General features: G+C 37.4%; 1 protein-coding gene across 3 annotated transcripts in view; it reads right to left on the bottom strand.

Annotated features, from left to right (window-relative positions):
• cacna1c (calcium channel, voltage-dependent, L type, alpha 1C subunit) overlaps positions 1–20,546 on the bottom strand; it is a 132,919-nt gene that overhangs the window by 28,561 nt on the left and 83,812 nt on the right. For all 3 annotated transcript variants that reach the window (XM_081362705.1, XM_081362703.1, XM_081362704.1), the window contains exons 4-12: positions 10,328–10,467; positions 9,572–9,711; positions 8,816–8,977; positions 8,516–8,718; positions 6,476–6,579; positions 5,420–5,592; positions 2,282–2,372; positions 1,401–1,427; positions 855–1,015 (exon numbers count right to left, since the gene is read on the bottom strand). In XM_081362705.1, the coding sequence (XP_081218831.1) occupies positions 855–1,015; positions 1,401–1,427; positions 2,282–2,372; positions 5,420–5,592; positions 6,476–6,579; positions 8,516–8,718; positions 8,816–8,977; positions 9,572–9,711; positions 10,328–10,467 (1,201 nt within the window). The remainder of the gene's footprint in view (positions 1–854; positions 1,016–1,400; positions 1,428–2,281; positions 2,373–5,419; positions 5,593–6,475; positions 6,580–8,515; positions 8,719–8,815; positions 8,978–9,571; positions 9,712–10,327; positions 10,468–20,546) is intronic.

Below are 20,546 nucleotides of genomic sequence, written 5' to 3'. Positions count from 1 at the left end.
CATATTATACTGATTTCTGAAGTATCATGTGACACTGAAGACTGGAGTTGTGATGCTGAAAATTCATTTAATTTATTTGAAATTTACAATTGATTTTAAATTGTAATAATATTTCACAATATTACTGTTTTTAATTTATTTTTGATCAAATAAATGCAGCCTTAGTAAGCATAAGAGACTTCTTTCAAAAACATTTGAAAAAAATCTTAAAACAGTAGTGTACATTGAGTGGATCCGAAAAAACAAATATACTGTGACATTACACACAGAATCAACATTGTGTTATATTTTTTTTTAAATATCTACAGTAATGTAGCATTATTAACAGAGCAGCCTTGGTCGGCCAAGTATTTTTCATTTTGTCTATAGACATTTCAAAACATCTTTTAACATAGATAGACCAAACCAAGGCCCAAACCAAGATCAATCACATAACAACATTTGACAGGGTTTAATGAGACTGGATGGTCACTGCTGAGCTCCAAGAGACTGTAGAGCAGGGATGGGCAACTTCGGACCTGGAGGGCCACTTTCAGAGTTGAGCTCCAACCCAAATTAAACACACCTGAAGAAGCTAATCAAGTACAAGAATGCTATTTCTTGGGTTAGAAACTCTGCAGGACAGTGGCTCTTCATCCCTCTTAAGTTGCCCATTCCTGCTGTAAAGTGATACGAGACATGGAACACAAAAAAGTAGCATTGCCAAAGGAAATTAAACTAATTACAGTACAGTTTATCAAAGATACATTTTTACAAATATTTGACCACTCAAAGCTGCATTGTTTTATATTTCAATAGTTACAGTATTTTAGTATTGTATTTTGAAATATGTACAGTATTGTAACGTTGAGTACCTTGAACATTGGTGAGCCAGTCTAGCTGCTTGTGGTGCTCTGAGGCAATGGTAAGTGTGTTCAAAAATACCAGGAAAATCACCAGCCAGTAGAACACGTTTGACTTCACTGCTGCGCGGCACTTGCGCCGACATAACCGATTCCACCGGCGTGAATATCGACTGCAAAAAGACAGAGATAGAAAGACAAAGAGAATAATGTAATATAAAAAGTTCAGAATTCAAAGTATGTGCAACCTGATTCTTCAACCTGCAATTCTTACCAGCTGGGATAAATATCCTTTCAGTATTCATTAAATGCACTTTCTATAAAAATAACACTATGTGTGTTTCAACTGGCAGTGACTGGAAATGCTGCTGCTCTGAATTATTTTGGCATCTATAGCAAACAAAAGTCTGAATAATTCTGAACTTGTTAATGGATATGCAGCCACTGGTTAGAGGGCAACCGTGATGATCAAAACACAACACTGGCATCAAAACACAACAAACACACACACATATATGAGAGGCAGCCTCGCCTTCAGACGGTATGTAATGTACTAACCTGAATTTGGATTTGGAGATCCTATTTCTGGAATGGAAAACAGAATGTATTATACATTCAGAACAGACACGACATCATGAAGGACAGTGTTTCCACAGAGACAGCAGAACTGGGGGGGGGCAGTCAGGTGGGCTTGCTCATACATCATCACTCTTACAGCGCCCCCCATGTGGAACAAAAGATGATGAGCAGGAGCAACTGAGTGACACCCATAGATAGATAGATAGATAGATAGAGATAGATAGATAGACAGATAGACAGATAGATAGATAGATAGATAGATATCAACAGGTCTGTTTCGGTTTAGTGTGATGCATTGGCTTGACAAATGTTGTTTTCAGGAAGGGAAAAGTTTACGGGAATACATTTTTGTTCCGTTTAACTTTGTATTCACATTTGTGAGTAATTGAACAGTTCTTCTGATTTAACTGTTTAATCGATTCACTCTGTGAACAATTTTCAATATCTGTGGGAATGTTTATATATAATAACTATTATGGCTATTGTGTTCCTATCTGTGTTTGTGACATAAAACACTGATCACTGACAGGGCAGATCAGTTGGAAAACAGACAACAGCAACAGATGCACAGAGAGAAAACGACACTGAAGATCACGGGAGCGCCAGGAGCCGCCCACTGGGCCATGCTGACCTCGCCTGCCAGTTTACTGCCAAAAACCTGGGACTCCGTTTAAAACTAGAGCTCAACCTTACAACTGAGATTTCTGTAAATGTCTGAATACTGAAAAGAATATGTCTGAAGAGGATTAAACATGGGGCAAAATTAATATAGGAATTAGAGAAAAGGAGAGGAGATGATCAAGAAGGAGAACAGAAGGAAGAGGAGAAAAGAGGATGAATGGAATGCTATGGAGACTTACGCCATACGGGTACAGCAGGTCTCTCCTTCCATGTCTCCAGCTGGAGCATTATCAGTGTTCACTGACTCATTTTCACTGGCCGGCATACTCACTGAGAGAGAGAGAGAGAGAGAGAGAGAGAGAGAGAGAGAGAGAGAGAGAGAGAGAGAGAGAGAGAGAGAGAGAGAGAGAGAGAGAGAGAGAGAGAGAGAGAGAGAGAGAGAGAGAGAGAGAGAGAGAGAGAGAGAGAGAAAGAGAGAGAAAGAGAGAGAGATGAATTACCAGTAAAGACGATACTCATTGCTCATCAAAGGCTGGTTTCACACACGCGCTGACAAACAAGAAACTGACTTCCAACCTGTAAAGAACCCTTACTTACACTTTGACAGCAGAGATTAGTTTAGATTTGATTACTAAATGTCAAATGTGAATAATCACAATGTATTTTCTTCACTATTTTTGTGATAAGTGCAGTTTCACTGAAAAACAGAGACTAGCTAATTATGTATATGATGCTGCAAGCATCATAAAGCTGGTTGTCAGTATAAAAAAGAATAATCCCAAATTCCACAGAACAAAAAAAACTAAATCATAACATACAAATATAGTTGTTACTGTGCCAGTTCTTTATAAACAGACAGTCCTGATAACTTCCAAGCCAACTTTTCACCCATATCCATGCTCAGATGTGACCTTCAACGTTTAAGATGAACCATGATTAAGATGAAAGTGCATGCAAAAAAAAAAAATACCACACTTCATCAACAGACACATACTTACAACATACTATACCTTAGTATAGTTTTATGGGTGTTGAACCTATGAATCGATCTTGATTAAACTAGGCCTTAAACAAAAAAACAAAACAAAAACGGAAAACAAAACAAAACAAAAAAATTGTTTGACAAACTTACCCAAATATGTCATGTAAAAGATTCTGTTGCCAGCCAAAACAGTGCTAATCTACCAATCAGCATGCAGGCCTACAATTCCATCTCATTAACATGCGCAGGGGGCGGGGTCAAGCAGGGTCTCTAAATTCCATGCTGCATTCTCATTGGCTCTGACCTTTTTTCCCTAATTCTATTTCTCAGATTAAAAAAACAAAAAAACATTATCAACCAGAATACACCACCCTTGGAAATGGGATTATGGGATTATGTTTGATCGAACATTCCGAGAGAGGATTACAGATGTCGAACAGTGACATTGCATCATTAATACACTGATGAGGTATTTTGAAAATTAATGTATTTTAAATGGAAATGATTGTTACTCTTGTCATTTTTTCCTTCTTGTTTTATGAAAGACATAAAAATAACAAATACTAATGCAAATCTAGCATAGACCGATGAAGCAACTTGAGTCTGAAAAAAATGTCCACAATACTTTGCATCCTATCTCTCTATGAACGTCTCACAATGCCTGTCAAAGAGAAACCACAATCTCAGAGTCAGAACCATCTGGACCGTGGTGTGCACAGCAGAACTGTTTCTGTCTGGGCATGACATGCAGATCACATCAGAACAGGAGCCTGATGTGTGACTGAAATGTAATACAAAGCACCTGATTCTGATTAAAATACCTGGAGAAAAAAAAACAAACTAAACAATAACATGCTAAAAGTCCAGATATTTCAAACAGAAAAAACTTCTACCACCCCAAAAGAGCAGTGGTTCCAAATTTCAAAACTCTCAGATCTTCATGCCCATCATCATCATCATTCAGAAATCTAAAAGAACTGAGCAGGGAGGCCCCATCACCCTCCGTACCCAGATTTGAGGGTGAGGATGGGTTAGGGGTCAGTATAAAAGGTCTGGGAGGCTTGTTGCACTTTTGCCATGCAGACGCAAAAGTAAACCGTGGTTGCTATTGAGACGCACACGCCTTACGAAGCAGAGCTGCTTTTTTCTTCACTGCTCCACGGATGTACTGTAAACGATGAGTCTTCCCTGAAAACAACAGAGCAAGACTCAAACAGTCAAAGACAGAAACATTCAGACACTGAAAGAGAGAGACGCCACCAGTTCTCTCCATCCTGAACATTTATCATTGAGCACGGCAGTCACACCCAACACTTAACATAAAACATCACTGTTCATACAAAACACGCAAATAATTTGTTGCATTAATGAGGTGCAGTTCTATTTTGTGCCACTAGATGTGCGTCAGCATGTGGATCAGAGTATATCTGAATATATTGTACGTGTGTGAAAGTCCTTTCCCATCTGATCTCAGTGCACAATCTCAGGCTATGAAAAAAGTCCAAATGCACACACACACACACACACACACACGCGCACACACACACACACATTTTATCCCTGCAAGAACTTATCGTTCGCATCTATTATTCTTAACATAGATGAATTATAATTACTCTAAACAAACCCTAAGCATAAAACTGGCATTTTTAGACATCTCGCGCGATCTAGATCACTATCTAGATCCTCTCTGAAATTTTTATCCTTATTGAGGAGGTTTGGTCCGCTTCTGATTGCTGCTTTTATCCCTAATAAGGACTGCAAAGCCAGTCCACATACAAGCACAAGCACGTCCAAATATCCCTTTGAGTTTTGGTTTGTGGTGAGTTTCTGATGGAGAACTCTCATCTGCAGTATACAGTAATATGAGCTAATGATTTATATCTGTCTCATTAAGCAGGATGAACGTATTCCAAAGGTTTTGTCCTCTAGAACTTGGCAGCCAATGTGCACAGTTAATCTTTTAAGGTGAGCTGCTGTTTATTTTCAAATGGAAAACAGAGACAGAAAACTAGCCAATAGGCAAATTTGTTTCTTCAGAGAATATTACCCAAAATCCACAGTGTTTCTAATATTTCAGGGTTGTTTGCATATGTAGAGAGTAAGAATGTACATCAGCCTTGCTGTGTAATGTCAGGCCTTGAGCATGCATGAAGGGCCAGAGATAAAAGAAAAAATATTTCATTTAGATATATATATAGATTTGGAAGTATTTTCAGATTAAGTATAGATTAAAGAAATCATTGGAACACTTAAAACATTTTAATGTCCTCATTTGCTTTCAAAATTAATATATTAAATATGCATGGACAAAAGTTCTCGCAAACAACTCAGATTCTAACAAACTAAGAGCAGATCAATTCCCTACCCTGGTGCCTCCCTGCTTCGTACTTACGATTTCTAGGTTTGTCGTCATCCAGTCCCTCGTCGTCATTCTCGGGGTCGATATCCTCCGCCTGCGTGATCCAGTCCAGGTAGCCCTTTAGATCCTCCTCCAGCTGCTGCTTCTCACGGAGCTTCTGGAAATCGCCGCGAGCTTTGGCCTTTTCTCGCTCTTTAGAGAACTCTCTGAAAAGAGGAGAGACTTCTGCTAAATATCCATCCTATAAACTGAATTAAGAATTAAAGAATTATTTTTACAAGTGCAATTAAATATTATAAAAGTGATTAAAGTCAGCATAGATTGGTATTCACTAGTTCACTATATGCACTAGTTTTTGTCACCAAGGCTGCATTTATTTTATCAAAAATACAGTAAACACATGAATAATGTAAAATATTACATTAATACAATTTCAAATAACTGTTTTCTATACTAATATATTTTAAAATGACTCTCAGTGATTACTCCAGTAAAATCTTCAGTTTCACAATATGATCCTTGAGAAATCATTCTAATATGTTGATTTAGTGCTCAAGAAACATTTTGTATGTTAAAAAAAGTTGTGCTACTTCAAGTTTAACATTGTGCCGCACAAAAGAACAGCATTTACTTGAAATAGAAATCTTTACAACATTATAAATGCCTTTTGTGTCACCTTTGATAAATGTAATGCATCCTTGTTGAACAAAGGTATCAAACAAATCTTACGGATCCCAAACTTTTATACAGTAGTGTATTTCTTGAATGAAACAGAACAAGATATTCAACAAGAATAATTTAAGAAAATTCAATTAAATTTTAATTCAAAAGGGTCAAAGCTGATTAAATTCATAGCAAAGTTGGCTATAAAATGCACACATGTAATTAGATATTAAAGAGTGTCATTAGAAACCAATTTTTTATAGAAAGAGAAAAAGGAAACAAAATGCCTATGATCCTTCATTGTTTACATTTGTGTTAAACAGAAAAGACACAGAGCTCTCTCACACACACTCTCTCCGACAAAGGATAAAAATTCAGTTAGAAAGAGAAAAAAATATGGAGAGAGAATGAATGAGTGTCCCTTACCCGCTTAAAACCCCAAGAACCAAATTAAGAACAAAAAAGGAGCCAATGATGATTAAAGTGACAAAATAAAGCCACGGCCAGGAATTCCCTACAGCATCATTGACCTGGGAATGGAGGGAAGGGTTGAAATATGGGGAGAGAGAGGGATGGATGGATGGAGGGGTACAGAGGGATGAATGATCAATTAGTATGTGTCTGCTGGACATGGACAGCGCTACACAAACCCTCTGTGGCTCGCTCAATCCCAGTGCTTTGAGAAAAAAAAAAATGTTGGATGGTTCAGTCAGACCTTGTTGTATTGTCCACAGAAAACACACACACTCAGCACACAATGCTTACCCGCTCAACACACCCAGAACCAGATTTAGAACGAAAAAGGATCCAAAGATGACCAGACTGACAAAATAGACCCACGGAAGCTCATAACCCATGGCATCCTGCATCTGAGACGAGGAGGGGACAGTTAGAAAAAAAGACAGAAGAGTGGAGAGAAGAGGAAGACAGTCAGCAGAAACGCGTGCAGTGAACAGCACATGCTTGTCCCTCTGAAACCCAAAACATCAAGCAAACCCATGAAGCATAGAGCATCTTCAACAGAGAGAAAGACAGAGAGAGAGAGAAACGTTCAGCCGAGTCTGTTTGACTGTGTTAAAGGATGTCATCAGGAAAACCGTCAATCACTTTGAGTATCTGTGAGAGTGCAGAAGACTGCGATACAGTATAGATGGCCTGTAGAGATCAGCAGTGATATAATCACACACACAGGGCTCAAAAGGCTAGCGAGTTGGGCAAGTAGTCCTGATTTTTACTTGCCTTGCAAACATTTTCAATGGTTTTATATATTTGCTAGAAATATACTGATTATATACTAAAATTATAAGATAATTAACAAATAATTTTACTAATTATTAGTGCACTGAAATTATTTTTTCTTTACAAAAAGCAAAGTGTAACACACTGGAAATTATACAGCTATAATATAACTTCATAAATTCATAACAACTCTTTTGCTGGAAAATAATGTCATATGATGCAAAATATTGCTTATTGGTATGTAGTTTTCAACACATTCTTACTGATGTTTAGCAAGTTATTTCTGCAAATTTAAAGCATTATCTTGGTGAAAAATTGACAGAATAATTGTCAGTGTAACCAAAGGTTTAAGTATAAAAATGGACGTACAAAATCAATAAATGTAAGATTTTCAGTGGCAAAGCAGCACTGGACAGTGAGTCATCCTTGTTGTTGAGCCCTAACCTACACACCACCCACCTAGCCCAAAAACAAAACTAATACAAATAAAAATCCAAACATATAAATATATGCAATAAATAAATAAATAAATGCAATAAACCATCAAGCCCCTAAAGCGACATGTTGAAGGAAATAAATATGAGATGGTAGGAAAAATTACTGATCAATGATTCTGCGTTCTCTCGCAAATGTATTGTGTTCCCCCAAGAAATGTTAAGTGAGTGAACGCAAAGTTTCACGGGGGAACACAAAAGTTGATAAATTATTTTCCTTCCATCTCATATTTTTGTCCTTCACATGTCCCTTTAGGGGCTCTGTAACAAACAAACACATAAACAAATACACGAAATGGCAAAATAATGCGTGCAGGATTCCTAATAGAATTTCTATTATAATTTGGAACTAAGAATGCAGATCCTTTTAAAATATCTGAAATTCTTACAACATTTTTATTTGATCTTTATAAGAAACTCAGAATGTCCATCCATAATAATGAAAATCACATGGGGGAAAATGGCTTCTGTGGAAAAATATTATTGCATTTTATCTTGCATCTAAGTCCTATTGACAATTGATGAAATCCTATGAGAACATTCCTATTATGTTACATTAGGATTCCCTTTAGAAATTCCAATAGGGTTCCTTTATGATTTTGAACTAAGAAGACTGGGAAATATACCTAACCCTACCTCATTCATATGCTGTGCATGTCTCGCTGTAATTGGACCATGTTTGCTCATGTGTACAATCATAAGATGTGGTGTGCCGTTACTGGAGCAGACTCACCCAGTACAGGACGTCAGTCCAGCCCTCCATCGTGATGCATTGAAACACAGTCAGCATGGCAAATGCAAAGTTATCAAAGTTTGTGATTCCGTCATTTGGACCCTCCCATCCCATCATGCACTGCGTTAAGTTGGCCGGGGAGCAGTGTCGTCCATGGGCGGAGTTTGGGGCGCAGGGGGCTGGCTTCTCTTCAGATATAGGACCTGAACGAAAATAGGATTTTGTCAGTTTATCTGGGTGAAAACCAGGGGCTAATGACTAGAACAAGGGAGGAACAAATGCTAAAGATAAAGTTCTGACCTTTGTGCCCATCTTTGAAGAAAAAACAGGTTCTGTGCATCTTGCCCATGAAGAGCTCGAGGCCGATGATGGCATAAATGATGATGACGAACAGAACGAGCAGAGCGATGTGCAGGAGGGGAACCATGGCTTTAATGATGGAGTTCAGCACCACCTGTAAACCTGCAACCAAGGAAATCAATCTTAGTAATCATTTTCCTCATGGATGGTTTTCTTTGTTTTATGAGTAAACTGCAAAGTAACTGTTAATACTTTGAAATATGATCAATAATAAGATGATCATGTACAGTCAGCTGATCATGATCAGGAATCTCATTGTGAAGTGAAGCCAGAACAGGTTAAAACGGATGGTCAATTACAGTGTGTACAGTTTAACAGTCATTATACTTAAGTGTTGAAAAAACATTTGACTGCAGAATAAAGCTGCCTAAACAGAAGTATTCCAGAGAGGTGCATAATAACGGGTAATAAACAGACACATTCTGGACAAATTTGGCAATCAAAAAGGAAATGGATTTTCCTACATAACAATAAAAAGCTGTGCTTGCACCTGCTGATAACAACAGCTTAATAGAGTTTTGACTTCTGAATTTCTGGGTTGTGATTACTGAATCTACATTTTGTAGAATCGTTTCAGATCCTCCCACAGAAAGGAAATTTAAATTCATGTTCTCTCCGCTTCTCAGCCCTGACTCATGAACGACTTACTCAGCAATCATCAGATGAGAGAGTGTGTGTGTGCGTGTGTGTACTCACTAGGTACTCCAGACACGAGTCTCAGAGGTCTCAACACTCTAAAGGCTCGCAGGGCTTTTACATCAAACCCTGCAGCCTTGCCTCCCATTGAAGTCCCACCGTCTCCTTTAGTGGCCTGCTCTAATATTGCACTAAAGAGCCTGAAAGAGAATGAAAGAGGAAGTTACTGACTCATTATCATTTTACATTCCAGATTTCTAAATATTTTAACTAATTAAAGTAATTTGTCATTTAAGTCATTAAATGATAGCAATCTTGACTTAACTCAGGATGCAGCATCATGCAAAATAAAACAGCTTTTTCCGATGTTAAAAGTCCATTTGAATTGAAGATTTTTATTTAAACTGAATTTAAGATGTTTTTCTATTTTGAATGAGACATAAAACTTAACTGTTACATTCAGAAATGACATTCAGACAATTAGTGTGAGTGCCTTTTTTATTGGGAATCCCCCCAAAAAACTTTTTTCAGCAGGTCCTGGAAATTAACTGTATGTTCAGATAAAAGTCACTCATTGTCATCTGCGACAGATGAGGACAAAGGATGAATATATATGTAGCATTATGTATTTTTATTATATATTATTTTCCAAATCTGTGCGCAGCTTTTATATTTGCCACTTCAATAATGCTATACAGTGACGCATTATAAAAAGCATTTTTCTTTATTAAAATGTGTGATGTTTCCATGATAACTCAAACCATACACTCACTGGTCCATATGTGTCTAGGGTTACACAGGGGTTCTTGTACTCACCCTACCACCACAATGATGAAATCCAACAGGTTCCAGCCATTCCGCAGGTACGCATTAGGATGACACAGCAGCCCGTATGCAATAACTTTCAGAAACGCCTCCACCGTGAAAATGATCAGAAAGAGATACTCCACCCGTTCCTAGACAGACAAAACAGAGAGAAAGAGGATATTAGTTCTCTAATTGCATCATCTCTAATATCTTTAAACGTAAAGCCGCCCGAAGCTCTGAACCAACATCAGAAAATGTACTGAGCCATTTGTCTGCATGACATTTTATTACAGATCAGGCCTATCAGAAGAGAACAGATATCACAAGCACAAACACAGAATGTCGCCGCACCAGAGACACTGTGTTCAAGTGGATTATAGAGCAGAAATGCTGCGTCTGTAAATGCCAGATGAATTTCAGTCTTTGCTGACTGTCTCCCAACTTTCCTGTGAGAATCAAAACACAGACATTCATCTCTGAGGATGTGTCTAGAGCTACAGGACTGTGGGAAAAAAAAGGGATTTCAGACGTGATTTGTTTCATATGAAGGCCGTCAATTGATTAATTGATAATATTGATTTCATATCAATATTTGCTGGAATTTTTTTTTTTTTAAATTGCAATAAATTATTTAATTAGTTTTTAATAATAACGAAAGAGACTTTAAAGAGACAAGCTCAACTGTTACGCTCAGAAATAACATTTAGACCATTACACATTCAGTGGGAAGCAAAAAAAAAAAATCTTAAGATAAAGATCTAAATAGTTTTTACAGACAGAAGGGAGAACATTAGCTTTGAAATTACCATAAATGTCATTGTAGCTGAGTTTTATTACAAATTCTGCTGGCAATTTCCTTTGTGGAGGGGATAGTGGACTGAACATCATGATAAGCCTTAATTTTAAGGAACTAGTCAATTTAAAACTTTAACACATGTAGATGATTCACTGCAGAGCGGCACTCTGAATCAAAACCACTTAATTCAGATGAGAAAAACATGTTTCTTAGTAACAGAAACGCTAGTATACAGAGCCAAATGTTGCTTACATTTAAAATGCATTAGTCACTTTTTAACCTTTTTTTAACACAAACTTAAAAATAAAAAAAGAATTAACACGAAGGTAACACATTCTTAAGCAAATGCAGCTAATGAATGAGTCCAATAAATGTGTCTGTTGATTTTATATATAATGTTATAATAGTTATAATATTATATAATTTATATAATGACCTTTATATAGATCATTTCAAATTATTTTGTGTTCAAAAGAAAAAAAACAGCAGCACATGGATTTGCAACAATAAAAATAAAAAATAAAAAAACACTAAATGTGTGTTAATAATGACTGATTTTCAACAGATATTGAACAGAAGCAGAATGGTGTTTAGTTTGTGTGGAATCACATTTTAAATCCAGCTGCTTTAAAAACAGGGTTAAATGATGCTGTTATCACCTACTTTACTGTACACTAAACTCTGAGATCCGGAATCAATCCGAGGCTCTTAAATTAATTAAGCTCAATTACTGACAAGAGCCCTCGGTCATCAGCGCAATCAACACCACAGCAATCCATTACAGTGACAGACAAACACACACACACACTAACAATTCCATTTAAATAGAAAGATGAATCTGCTGTATTAGATTTAATCATGGATTCAATTGTATATTCTGTTCTCTTTATTCCCTCTGTGTTCTACAATGTGATTGGCTAAGACGTATCCATGCAGTCTAACTAGAACATATACGGTCTTGCTTGGCTCCACCCATTTTCTCCTGATTTGCTGTGTGTGTGGATGTAGGAGGTCAGAGGTCGTGGGAGCTGCACTGAGATGGTCTAGTCCCCTGAGATCTGTTTGGGTCTACAAAACAAAATAAGGCCTCCAACTATTCTCACTGAGAGAGACAGAAATATTCCCATGGCTTGACCTGTCAAGTCACTTTTACAAAATACGATAACTGTAGGGATCGTCAATCTGTTCTTAACAGTTCATGGGTCTTCCCAAAATCCAGATTTGGGCCCATGAGTTCTCAGATCCATTCAAACTCTACTGTACATAACCTGCCAGAATCCTCTTCTTTCCTGCACATCAGTAAAAAGTACCAGGGCAAAGTGTAAAGTGTAAAATGGTGTGGAATAATGCTGGAATGACTCTTGACTGTGGTCCACTCACTTTGTTTAAAGGGATCCTGAGTAATCAAATGTGCAAAGGTCTGATGTACTATAAAAACATACTGTAATGTTCAAAACTCAAAACTGCCTAGTACTTCTCAGTCCAAAGAGACGATTTATTGAAGCTAAGCTACAAAAATCAACTCCAATTTCCAAAATCAGCTTGGAAAACACTTCACATCTCAAGCAATCTCATTCAGATGCAGAGGACTTTACATAGGCTATGCGTTTTAAAGCTTTATCAGCAAAAATCATCCAGTTTAATTCTAAGTGTCAGAGAGAGGGTGGAAAATAGTCATCAAAAATACAACTTTTTTTATTTTATTACTAATTAGCATTATGTGGACCTGAGGGGAAAATTAATTGCATTAATCGTGAAAAGATCCCCTTTAAACCAAGCATTACTTCCTTAAAGAGTCAATATTCTCTCAAAATTCTTTCAGTATTCTCTCCACCAGCCTTAATTTGTCATATATCAGTCCATCAGGGGACATGTCATGCCTATCACAACAGTCCTATATCTAATCTCTCCTTGTAAGGTATATGTGAGGACAATGAAGATAAAGATAGTGTTTGTTTGTGTTTATATGTGTTATGACTTCATAATTATGAGTTTACGCTGCATATCCTTCAGCAAGACTGACCGGCTGTTCTCTGAAAGACGAAGCGAGAGCGAGAGAGACAGAGAAAATGTAAGTGAGAGAGAGAGCGATTTACAGGACTACTCACTCATGCCCATAATTGCAGCAATAGCACATTTAAAAAGGTCAATTTAAGCCTGGAGTAGCATAAGATATCTGTGTGAGTGAGAATGTATTATTAAGACTCTTAGAAGGCGAGACGTGTTAGTTCCTTTGAACCAGCTGGCACAGAGACAGACACACACACACACACACTCAGAGGTATCTAGCACAGTGCAACCCTGCGCTCTCAGGTTCTGCCTCTGATCCAAGACCTTTCCCGGACACACACACATGTTGGGATTTCATGGGGACTTACCATAGACATAATGATTTTTATACTGTACAAACTGTATATTCTGTCCCCCGACACTAACCCTACCCCTAAACTTATTCATCACAGAAAACTTTTTACATTTTCACTTTAAAAAAAAAAAACTTTTAGTATGATTTATAAGCCATTTTCCTCATGGGGACCAAAAACTATACCCACAAGGATTTTGGATATTGCTATCTTTGTGGGGACATTTTGTCCTCATAATGTAGGGTTACACATAAACACACACATATAATAACAGTATCATAAAAGTGGTACAATATGACTTTTGCACCACATTGCAAATGTTCACCTATGATATTTTTGTGTGAGAAATCGTGATAATCTTTATCTCTATATGAAATTTACTACAGAGCCTCTAAGGGGAGTATATATATAAAAAAAAATAAAAGGCACATAAGAAATGTTTTAGTTTTACATTCCCCTAAGAAACTTTGCATTGTTTTAGGGCAAGTGAAACATTTCTTGGGGAAACTTTTGCGAGCGAATGTAAACTTTTTTGAGGGAATACATAAGTTTTGCGAGTGAGTGCAAACCAAGCATGATATAATTTATCCTCCCATCTCATTTTTTTTTTTCTTTTAGTGGCTTCAATCATTTGCGTTGACGTTTAGAATAAAAAAATGGCATACTGAGGAGTGCCATCAGGTTTGACGTAATTGTCGTCAAATTCCATTAGTTTTTGAGTGTATTCAAACAAGATGCACCAGTCTGAATATGTGGAAGGAAAAACATTTTTTTCATCCTTTATGGAGCTTGTAAGCCGTGAGCACTATAAAATATTGTTATATGAGGGATAAAAAAAATGACAGAATATTACTTTTTGGGTATTCCTTTAACTCACGCCTGTACTCAGGAACAGCAATAAAGTTGTTTAACTGGTTTGCAACCCATCCCTTTCTTTTTCCACTCTCTAAAGTGAGCAACAACGATGCAGGCGAACAAAATAGATGAGAGAAGACATGATAAAAGAATCGAAGGAAGGGCAGAGAGGCAAAAATGAGAAGTAAATGAGAGAAGGAGGGGAGAGATAGAGGGATGCAGACAGGAGAGGTGAGCTGTGCGGCTCTCTGGATGACAGTCACGATAATTCAATTTTCTGTGATGGGTGCACAAACGGGGCCGCGAGCCAATCAAATTACAAGGAGCTGCTCGGAGGACAGAACCTCCCGATCTTTGTGACCTTACCTTTATGCCCAAGTCTGTCTGTAACCAAGGTAACAGGATTTGCGGTCAGCAGATGCCATGTCAGACACACCTACCCACAAGTCATTTCTGACGGACAAATGATGTCACGAAGCAACACACTGTTCCTTAGTTAGGGAAACGGCAGCAAATGGAAACGCTGTTTTTGTCTTAAAAGCATGGACAAAATAAAGTGGACAGGAACAAGTGAATGAAGACGCAAGCCAAATTCAAACTCGGACACATGCACTAACTTCTAAACCACGGCTACGGCAACAGGCTTTACATCTAATACGTTCCCGCTGGGTTTGTGTAAGTGCTTGTGTGATCATTTGGTTACAGCTGTGACATGCTCTTCATTTGTATCGGGTTTATATTCCCATGTGGCCGAAGAACCTGCGAGAAACGACATGATGAATTAGGAGACCTGACTCAGATTAAATATTGACTGTACGCATGGAGTTAAATAGTGCTCTCGGGAGCCGTACACGTTGCAAAACCCACAGCATGCTGCTGTCAGTTTCCATGACAACCAGAGCCCATCCTGGTCTCCATGGAGACAGCTGGTGAGCAGCAGCCTGCTGTGAATCCTGCGTATGCGTGTAAGTGTTCGCACGTGTGTGGCTCGGCTCATTTCACCGAGGAAAGCCGCTCTCCGTCGTTACCCCAAACCACACAATGCGACAGGAAGTTACACGGCGACATGCGTGCTTACCACACCTGTAGTCAACACACAAGGAAGCTTTCAAGCCTTTATGGTCTCGCAAATCTGTTCCATTTTATTCTTTTCATTCAGAGTCACTGTAGCATGCATCTACTGCAGGAGAAAGACAAAGTAGGTGAATAGACCTGTTCTACCTATTGGGATGTATCCTAAACTGCATTTTTTTAAGTACTTAAACCATTTTTATCATTAAATTATTAAATTGTTATTAAGATTTTTTTAACCTGTTAACTGTCACTGTCCTGAACACTTTTTTATTGCCTTTTCCCCTATGACATGTTTTAGTAATCATCATAATATAGGTATCATTTGAAAGCTGAAACACTCAAAATGCATCCTGTGAAAACGGTTTTGACATTGAACATTGCTTTACCGTGGAAACTGTTCTTTAAAACCTTTTAGTGGGTGCAATGTCTGTGATATCAACTTGGTTACACATTATGGCTTTGATTTTCTAGCAATTTTAGACTCAAAATTACCTTTTTAACTTTTTACACTAATTAATTTTTTATTTTATTTTATTTTTACATATACTTTGGCAATGATATGAGTGTCTTCTTTAAAAAGATATCAACATTATGCCTCTATTCCGAGCAGGGATCTGTGTCAACTTTTGTAAAAGTTAAACATGATGGTACATGTCGATGAGTTGAATTAATGTAACTTCACAACAACTACATAAATGCATCCACTAACCATTCAGAAACGTCCAAGTGTGTCTGAAAGTTGCATCCTGAGTCTCTCCTTAAGGCTGCACTCCACTACTGGTTATTTCTGAGATTTTTGGATGAGTGAGATTCACGTTTTGTTATAGCTGGAGACTGAGTATCCGATCGTTTGTCTTCTGAACGAGGCGGGGAGCAGCAGCTCATTTGCATTTAAAGGGACACACAAAAAAGGCACGTTTTTGCTCACACCCAAAATGGGGCAAATTTGACAAGCTATAATAAATTATCTGATTTTAAACTGAAATTTCACAGACACATTCTGGGGACAACATAGATTTATATTACATCTTGTGAAAAGGGGCATAATATCAAAATACCTAATTATATTTTATGCATTATATATTTACTATTATCATCAATATTTTATTAATAATTACAGTAGCCTACATGTCAAAAGTTTGGAAACATTAACATTTTTTTTAAATGTTTTTGAAAGAAGTCTCTTATGCTAATTTACAGTGATATTGTGAAATATTATTACAATTTAAAATGATTTATTTTATGTATTCCTGTAATGACAAAGTATCATTACTCCAGTCTTCAATGTCACATGATCCTTTAGAAATCAGTATTATATGCTGATTTGCTGCTCAAGAAACATTTCTTATTATTATCAATGTTGAAAACTGTTTTTGCTGCTTAATATTTTTGTGGAAACAATGATACCATTCAAATATTTGGGGTAAGATTTTTTTTTAAAATAGAGAAATTCATAGTTTTATTCATCAAGGATGCATTAAACTGATTGAAAAATACATTTATAATGTTACTAAAGATTTCTATTTAATAAATGCTTTAATACATTTAATGAATGCAAAAAAAAAATGCTGTTCATTGAACTTTCTATTCTTCAAAGAAAAAAGTATCACCATTTCCACAAAAATGTTACGCAGAAAAAACATTTTTAACATTGATGATAATAATAAATGTTTCTTGAGCAGCAAATCAGCATATTATGCTGACTTCTGAATGATCATGTGACACTGAAGACTGGAGTAATGATGCTGGAAATTCAGCTTTGCATCACAGGAATAAATTATCTTTCACAATGTATTCAAATAGAAAATAGTTATTTTATTTTGAAATAATATTTTACAAAATTTTACAATTAAAATAAAAAAATATGTGTTTTAATTATATATATATATATATATATATATATATATATATATATATATATATATATATGAAGAGTTCAGATGCAAAAGCCTCTAAGTGCCATCTGAAATTTTCTTCTAGAATGATAATTTTTATAAAGCTTGTATATTTAAGTTCATTAATTTCACTTAAATGACAATTAATAGGTAGTTTTCATTACCATTTAAGTGAAATTAATGAACTTTAATATATGAGCTTGATAAAAATGATCATTCTTGAAGAAAATTTCAGATGGCACTTAGAGGCTTTTGCATCTGAACACTTCATATATATATATATAGGTATTTTTATTATAATTTCTATAATTTTGTACTTTATACATTTTGTAACTTTTTATTATTAACAATTAATTTAAATTTTCATTTGGGTTGGCTGCAGTGCAAACAACAACTTGAAAACTCAGCTGAAGTCTCTGCCAAATGTTTGTGACGGCAATGCGCAAACAGTAAGGAGCAATCCTACCAAGAATTGTGATTCTTTACCAGTTCTGGCAGTGTCGTAATTTCACCAGAAATAACATCACTAGGTCTATTCATCATCACACTGCACCGACACCAGCAGCCCAGAGCATGTGTGTGTGTGTGTGTGTGTGTGTGTTTGAGAGAGGAATTATTTATGGTGCAGTGCTCAAATGCTATCTAAAAGTGACTGCCAAATTCCACCCACTCTCCCTACACTAATATAATAATAATAATCGACATGGGGCGGGGATCATATTTTCTCTGAGTGTGTGTATATTTAAGGAAGGACCCTGATGGGTCTATTACTCTCATAATTCCCCCATGACGATACGCCTCATTGGCCAAAAGGGATCACTGCGCAAAGTTCGACCAATCGGAGGTGAACGACTGAGAAAAGAGGAGGAACGCTCTGTTCCGCTGCATTTTTCACACCACTTTCTAAAATTAACCACATACTCATCAGTATACCATTCCTTTCTTTCTCTCTTTGTCTCTCTCTATCTGTCTCAGCAGGTACCAAAAATATTCTGTCCCATAGGAACAGAATTATCTGCAGCTTCTAGTTCTTAAGAACGACAGTGTGTACGTCTGTATGCTGGGTGGCCGTCTTACCCTCTCAGGTAGAGTCAGAAACACATGCATACGCAACTTCTTCAGCTTCACACTAAACCATTTTTTGTTAGGCAAACATGAGGTACAAAATGAACATGAAATTAATTTCCTTTTATGTCCGATCTTCTTCAACAGTAGGGTCTCTTGGTAGGGCCTTATACTGTATATAAGGCAATTTTAGATTAGATTTAGGTTGCTAGGGTGTTGCTATGTGATTGTTAAGGTGTTTTGAGAGGTCTTTAAAACGTTTAGAGTGGTTATAAGTCAAAAATTCATTCCCAATCAGAAAGTCTCTGTAGATATGGTTATTGTACCTATTATAGTCCACCAGGTGAAACATTTTTCAAGTCTGTTTTGAGGTATTTTTCACATATACAGCAGAAACATCATGGGATGTTCAACATGTCGGAGATCGGTGCAATTACAATAGCGACATTTTTAATGAAATTTTGCAGGCAAAAAAAAAGGATCCATTGTCAATAGTGTGTGCATGTCACTTTCAATCCAATCAGCTTTCTGTTAGTTAACGCAGCAAATTTGTGTGACCTACAAAATCTTTTGTCCTCACAAGAAATTCTAGCTGATTACTGGATTTTTCCCGTGAAAATTCAGCAGAAAATGGGACTGCACCTTAATAGTGATTCTTGCCTTTCTTGCAAAAACCACTAACAGGCAATCAACAATAAATAAAGGGCTTTATCATTGATTTTGTGGGTTGCTTGTTAGTTTATGTCACTTGTAGTGACCGTTACGGAAGACAGGGCATCGCCTCTCCTGTTCATGAGAAACTGAACGCGGCGTGAATGTAGAGGATGTTGCTGCCAGCAGGAGAGGAGACATGTATGAACACAGCATTAAGGGTGGACGAGGTAGCGCTGCTTTTCTCAAAGGAGGAAAATCTTGTTAGTCTTTTAATTGACAGTGGAGGTTGGGTGGGTGGAGTGTAACGTACTGTTTTGATGCTGGGTCAAGAAAAAAAAAAATAAAGAACCGAACAAAGAAATGCTACAAGGAATGCTACATTCCCGAGATTAAAGCGGCACATGCTCGTCACCTCTGTAGAGTTAGTTATATGTGACTAAGATGTGAGTTATTTGTGAGAAAAACAGATTTCATGGTTTATGGAATAGTACAGCACTTGCGTAATTTATACATTTGGGGAGATAAATGGATAAGTTACATGGGGCGTCTCTCTTTCTTTCCTTTTCCTTTTCTTTCTGTCTTTTTCTCTCTATCCATCTGTCGGACAGCTTCTCTACGGCATGATTAAAGCAATATGACTCACTCTGCCGTTCCAGTGACTCACAGAGAGAGAAGTAAGGAGGGTTTAAAGGAAGCTGTAAACTGTTGGGACTAAGCCACCAGCCCTATTACATGTCTACAGACTCATAGAGATCAGATACACACACACACACACACACACACACACATACAGACAGATGTTCATACACATGTTTGCGGTCATAATCACATATGTGCACAGTCTCACACACACACACACACACACACACACACACACACACACACACACACACACACACACACACACACTTGTTTCAGCAGTATAAAGCTATGGGCTGTCAAGTGTCTGCTGACCGGGACCCGGTCCCCCCCTCCTCCACCTTGATGACCAGGGGTTTCTGCAGCAGATTAATCGATCAATAGAAGTCAAATTCACACACGCACACACACACGCATAGCCTAGAAATCTAGACACACCCTAGCGGCAGCAAAATGTATTTTGCAGCCAGGGCAGTCTAGCAACTCTCCATAGACTTTCGAGCTGCAAAAACCTAAATTGGGTCAGGCCAATCACGTCGTGTATAGAGTAGGCGGGGCGGGCTTAACATAATGACGACAGAGTTGCGACGGTTACCTGCCACTTGAAAACAAAGAATGACGGCTGCTGCTGGCGAACATCTTTCAAATCGGCTTTGGCCGCGACTCTGGAGGACTTGGAGTTAAGTTTTTCTTTGAGAAAAGAGCATAGAACGGCACTTAAGTCATTCTTAAAAAAAGGAAGATGTGTTTGTAGTTTTGCTGGCCAGATATGGCAAAAGTTGAATCTATCAACTAGCTCTGCTGTTGGGAAAACGCTCTGGTTGGTTGAAGCGCTGTCCTATTGCGTGCCGAGGGAATTTGAAAGACAGCCGTTTATCCCGCCCCTC

This window comes from Scardinius erythrophthalmus (genome assembly GCF_964197995.2).
Source record: "Scardinius erythrophthalmus genome assembly, chromosome: 4".
Taxonomy (NCBI): domain Eukaryota; kingdom Metazoa; phylum Chordata; class Actinopteri; order Cypriniformes; family Leuciscidae; genus Scardinius; species Scardinius erythrophthalmus.
The sequence above is the reverse complement of the archived record's forward strand: the minus strand, read 5'-3'. Positions and strand labels throughout refer to the sequence as shown.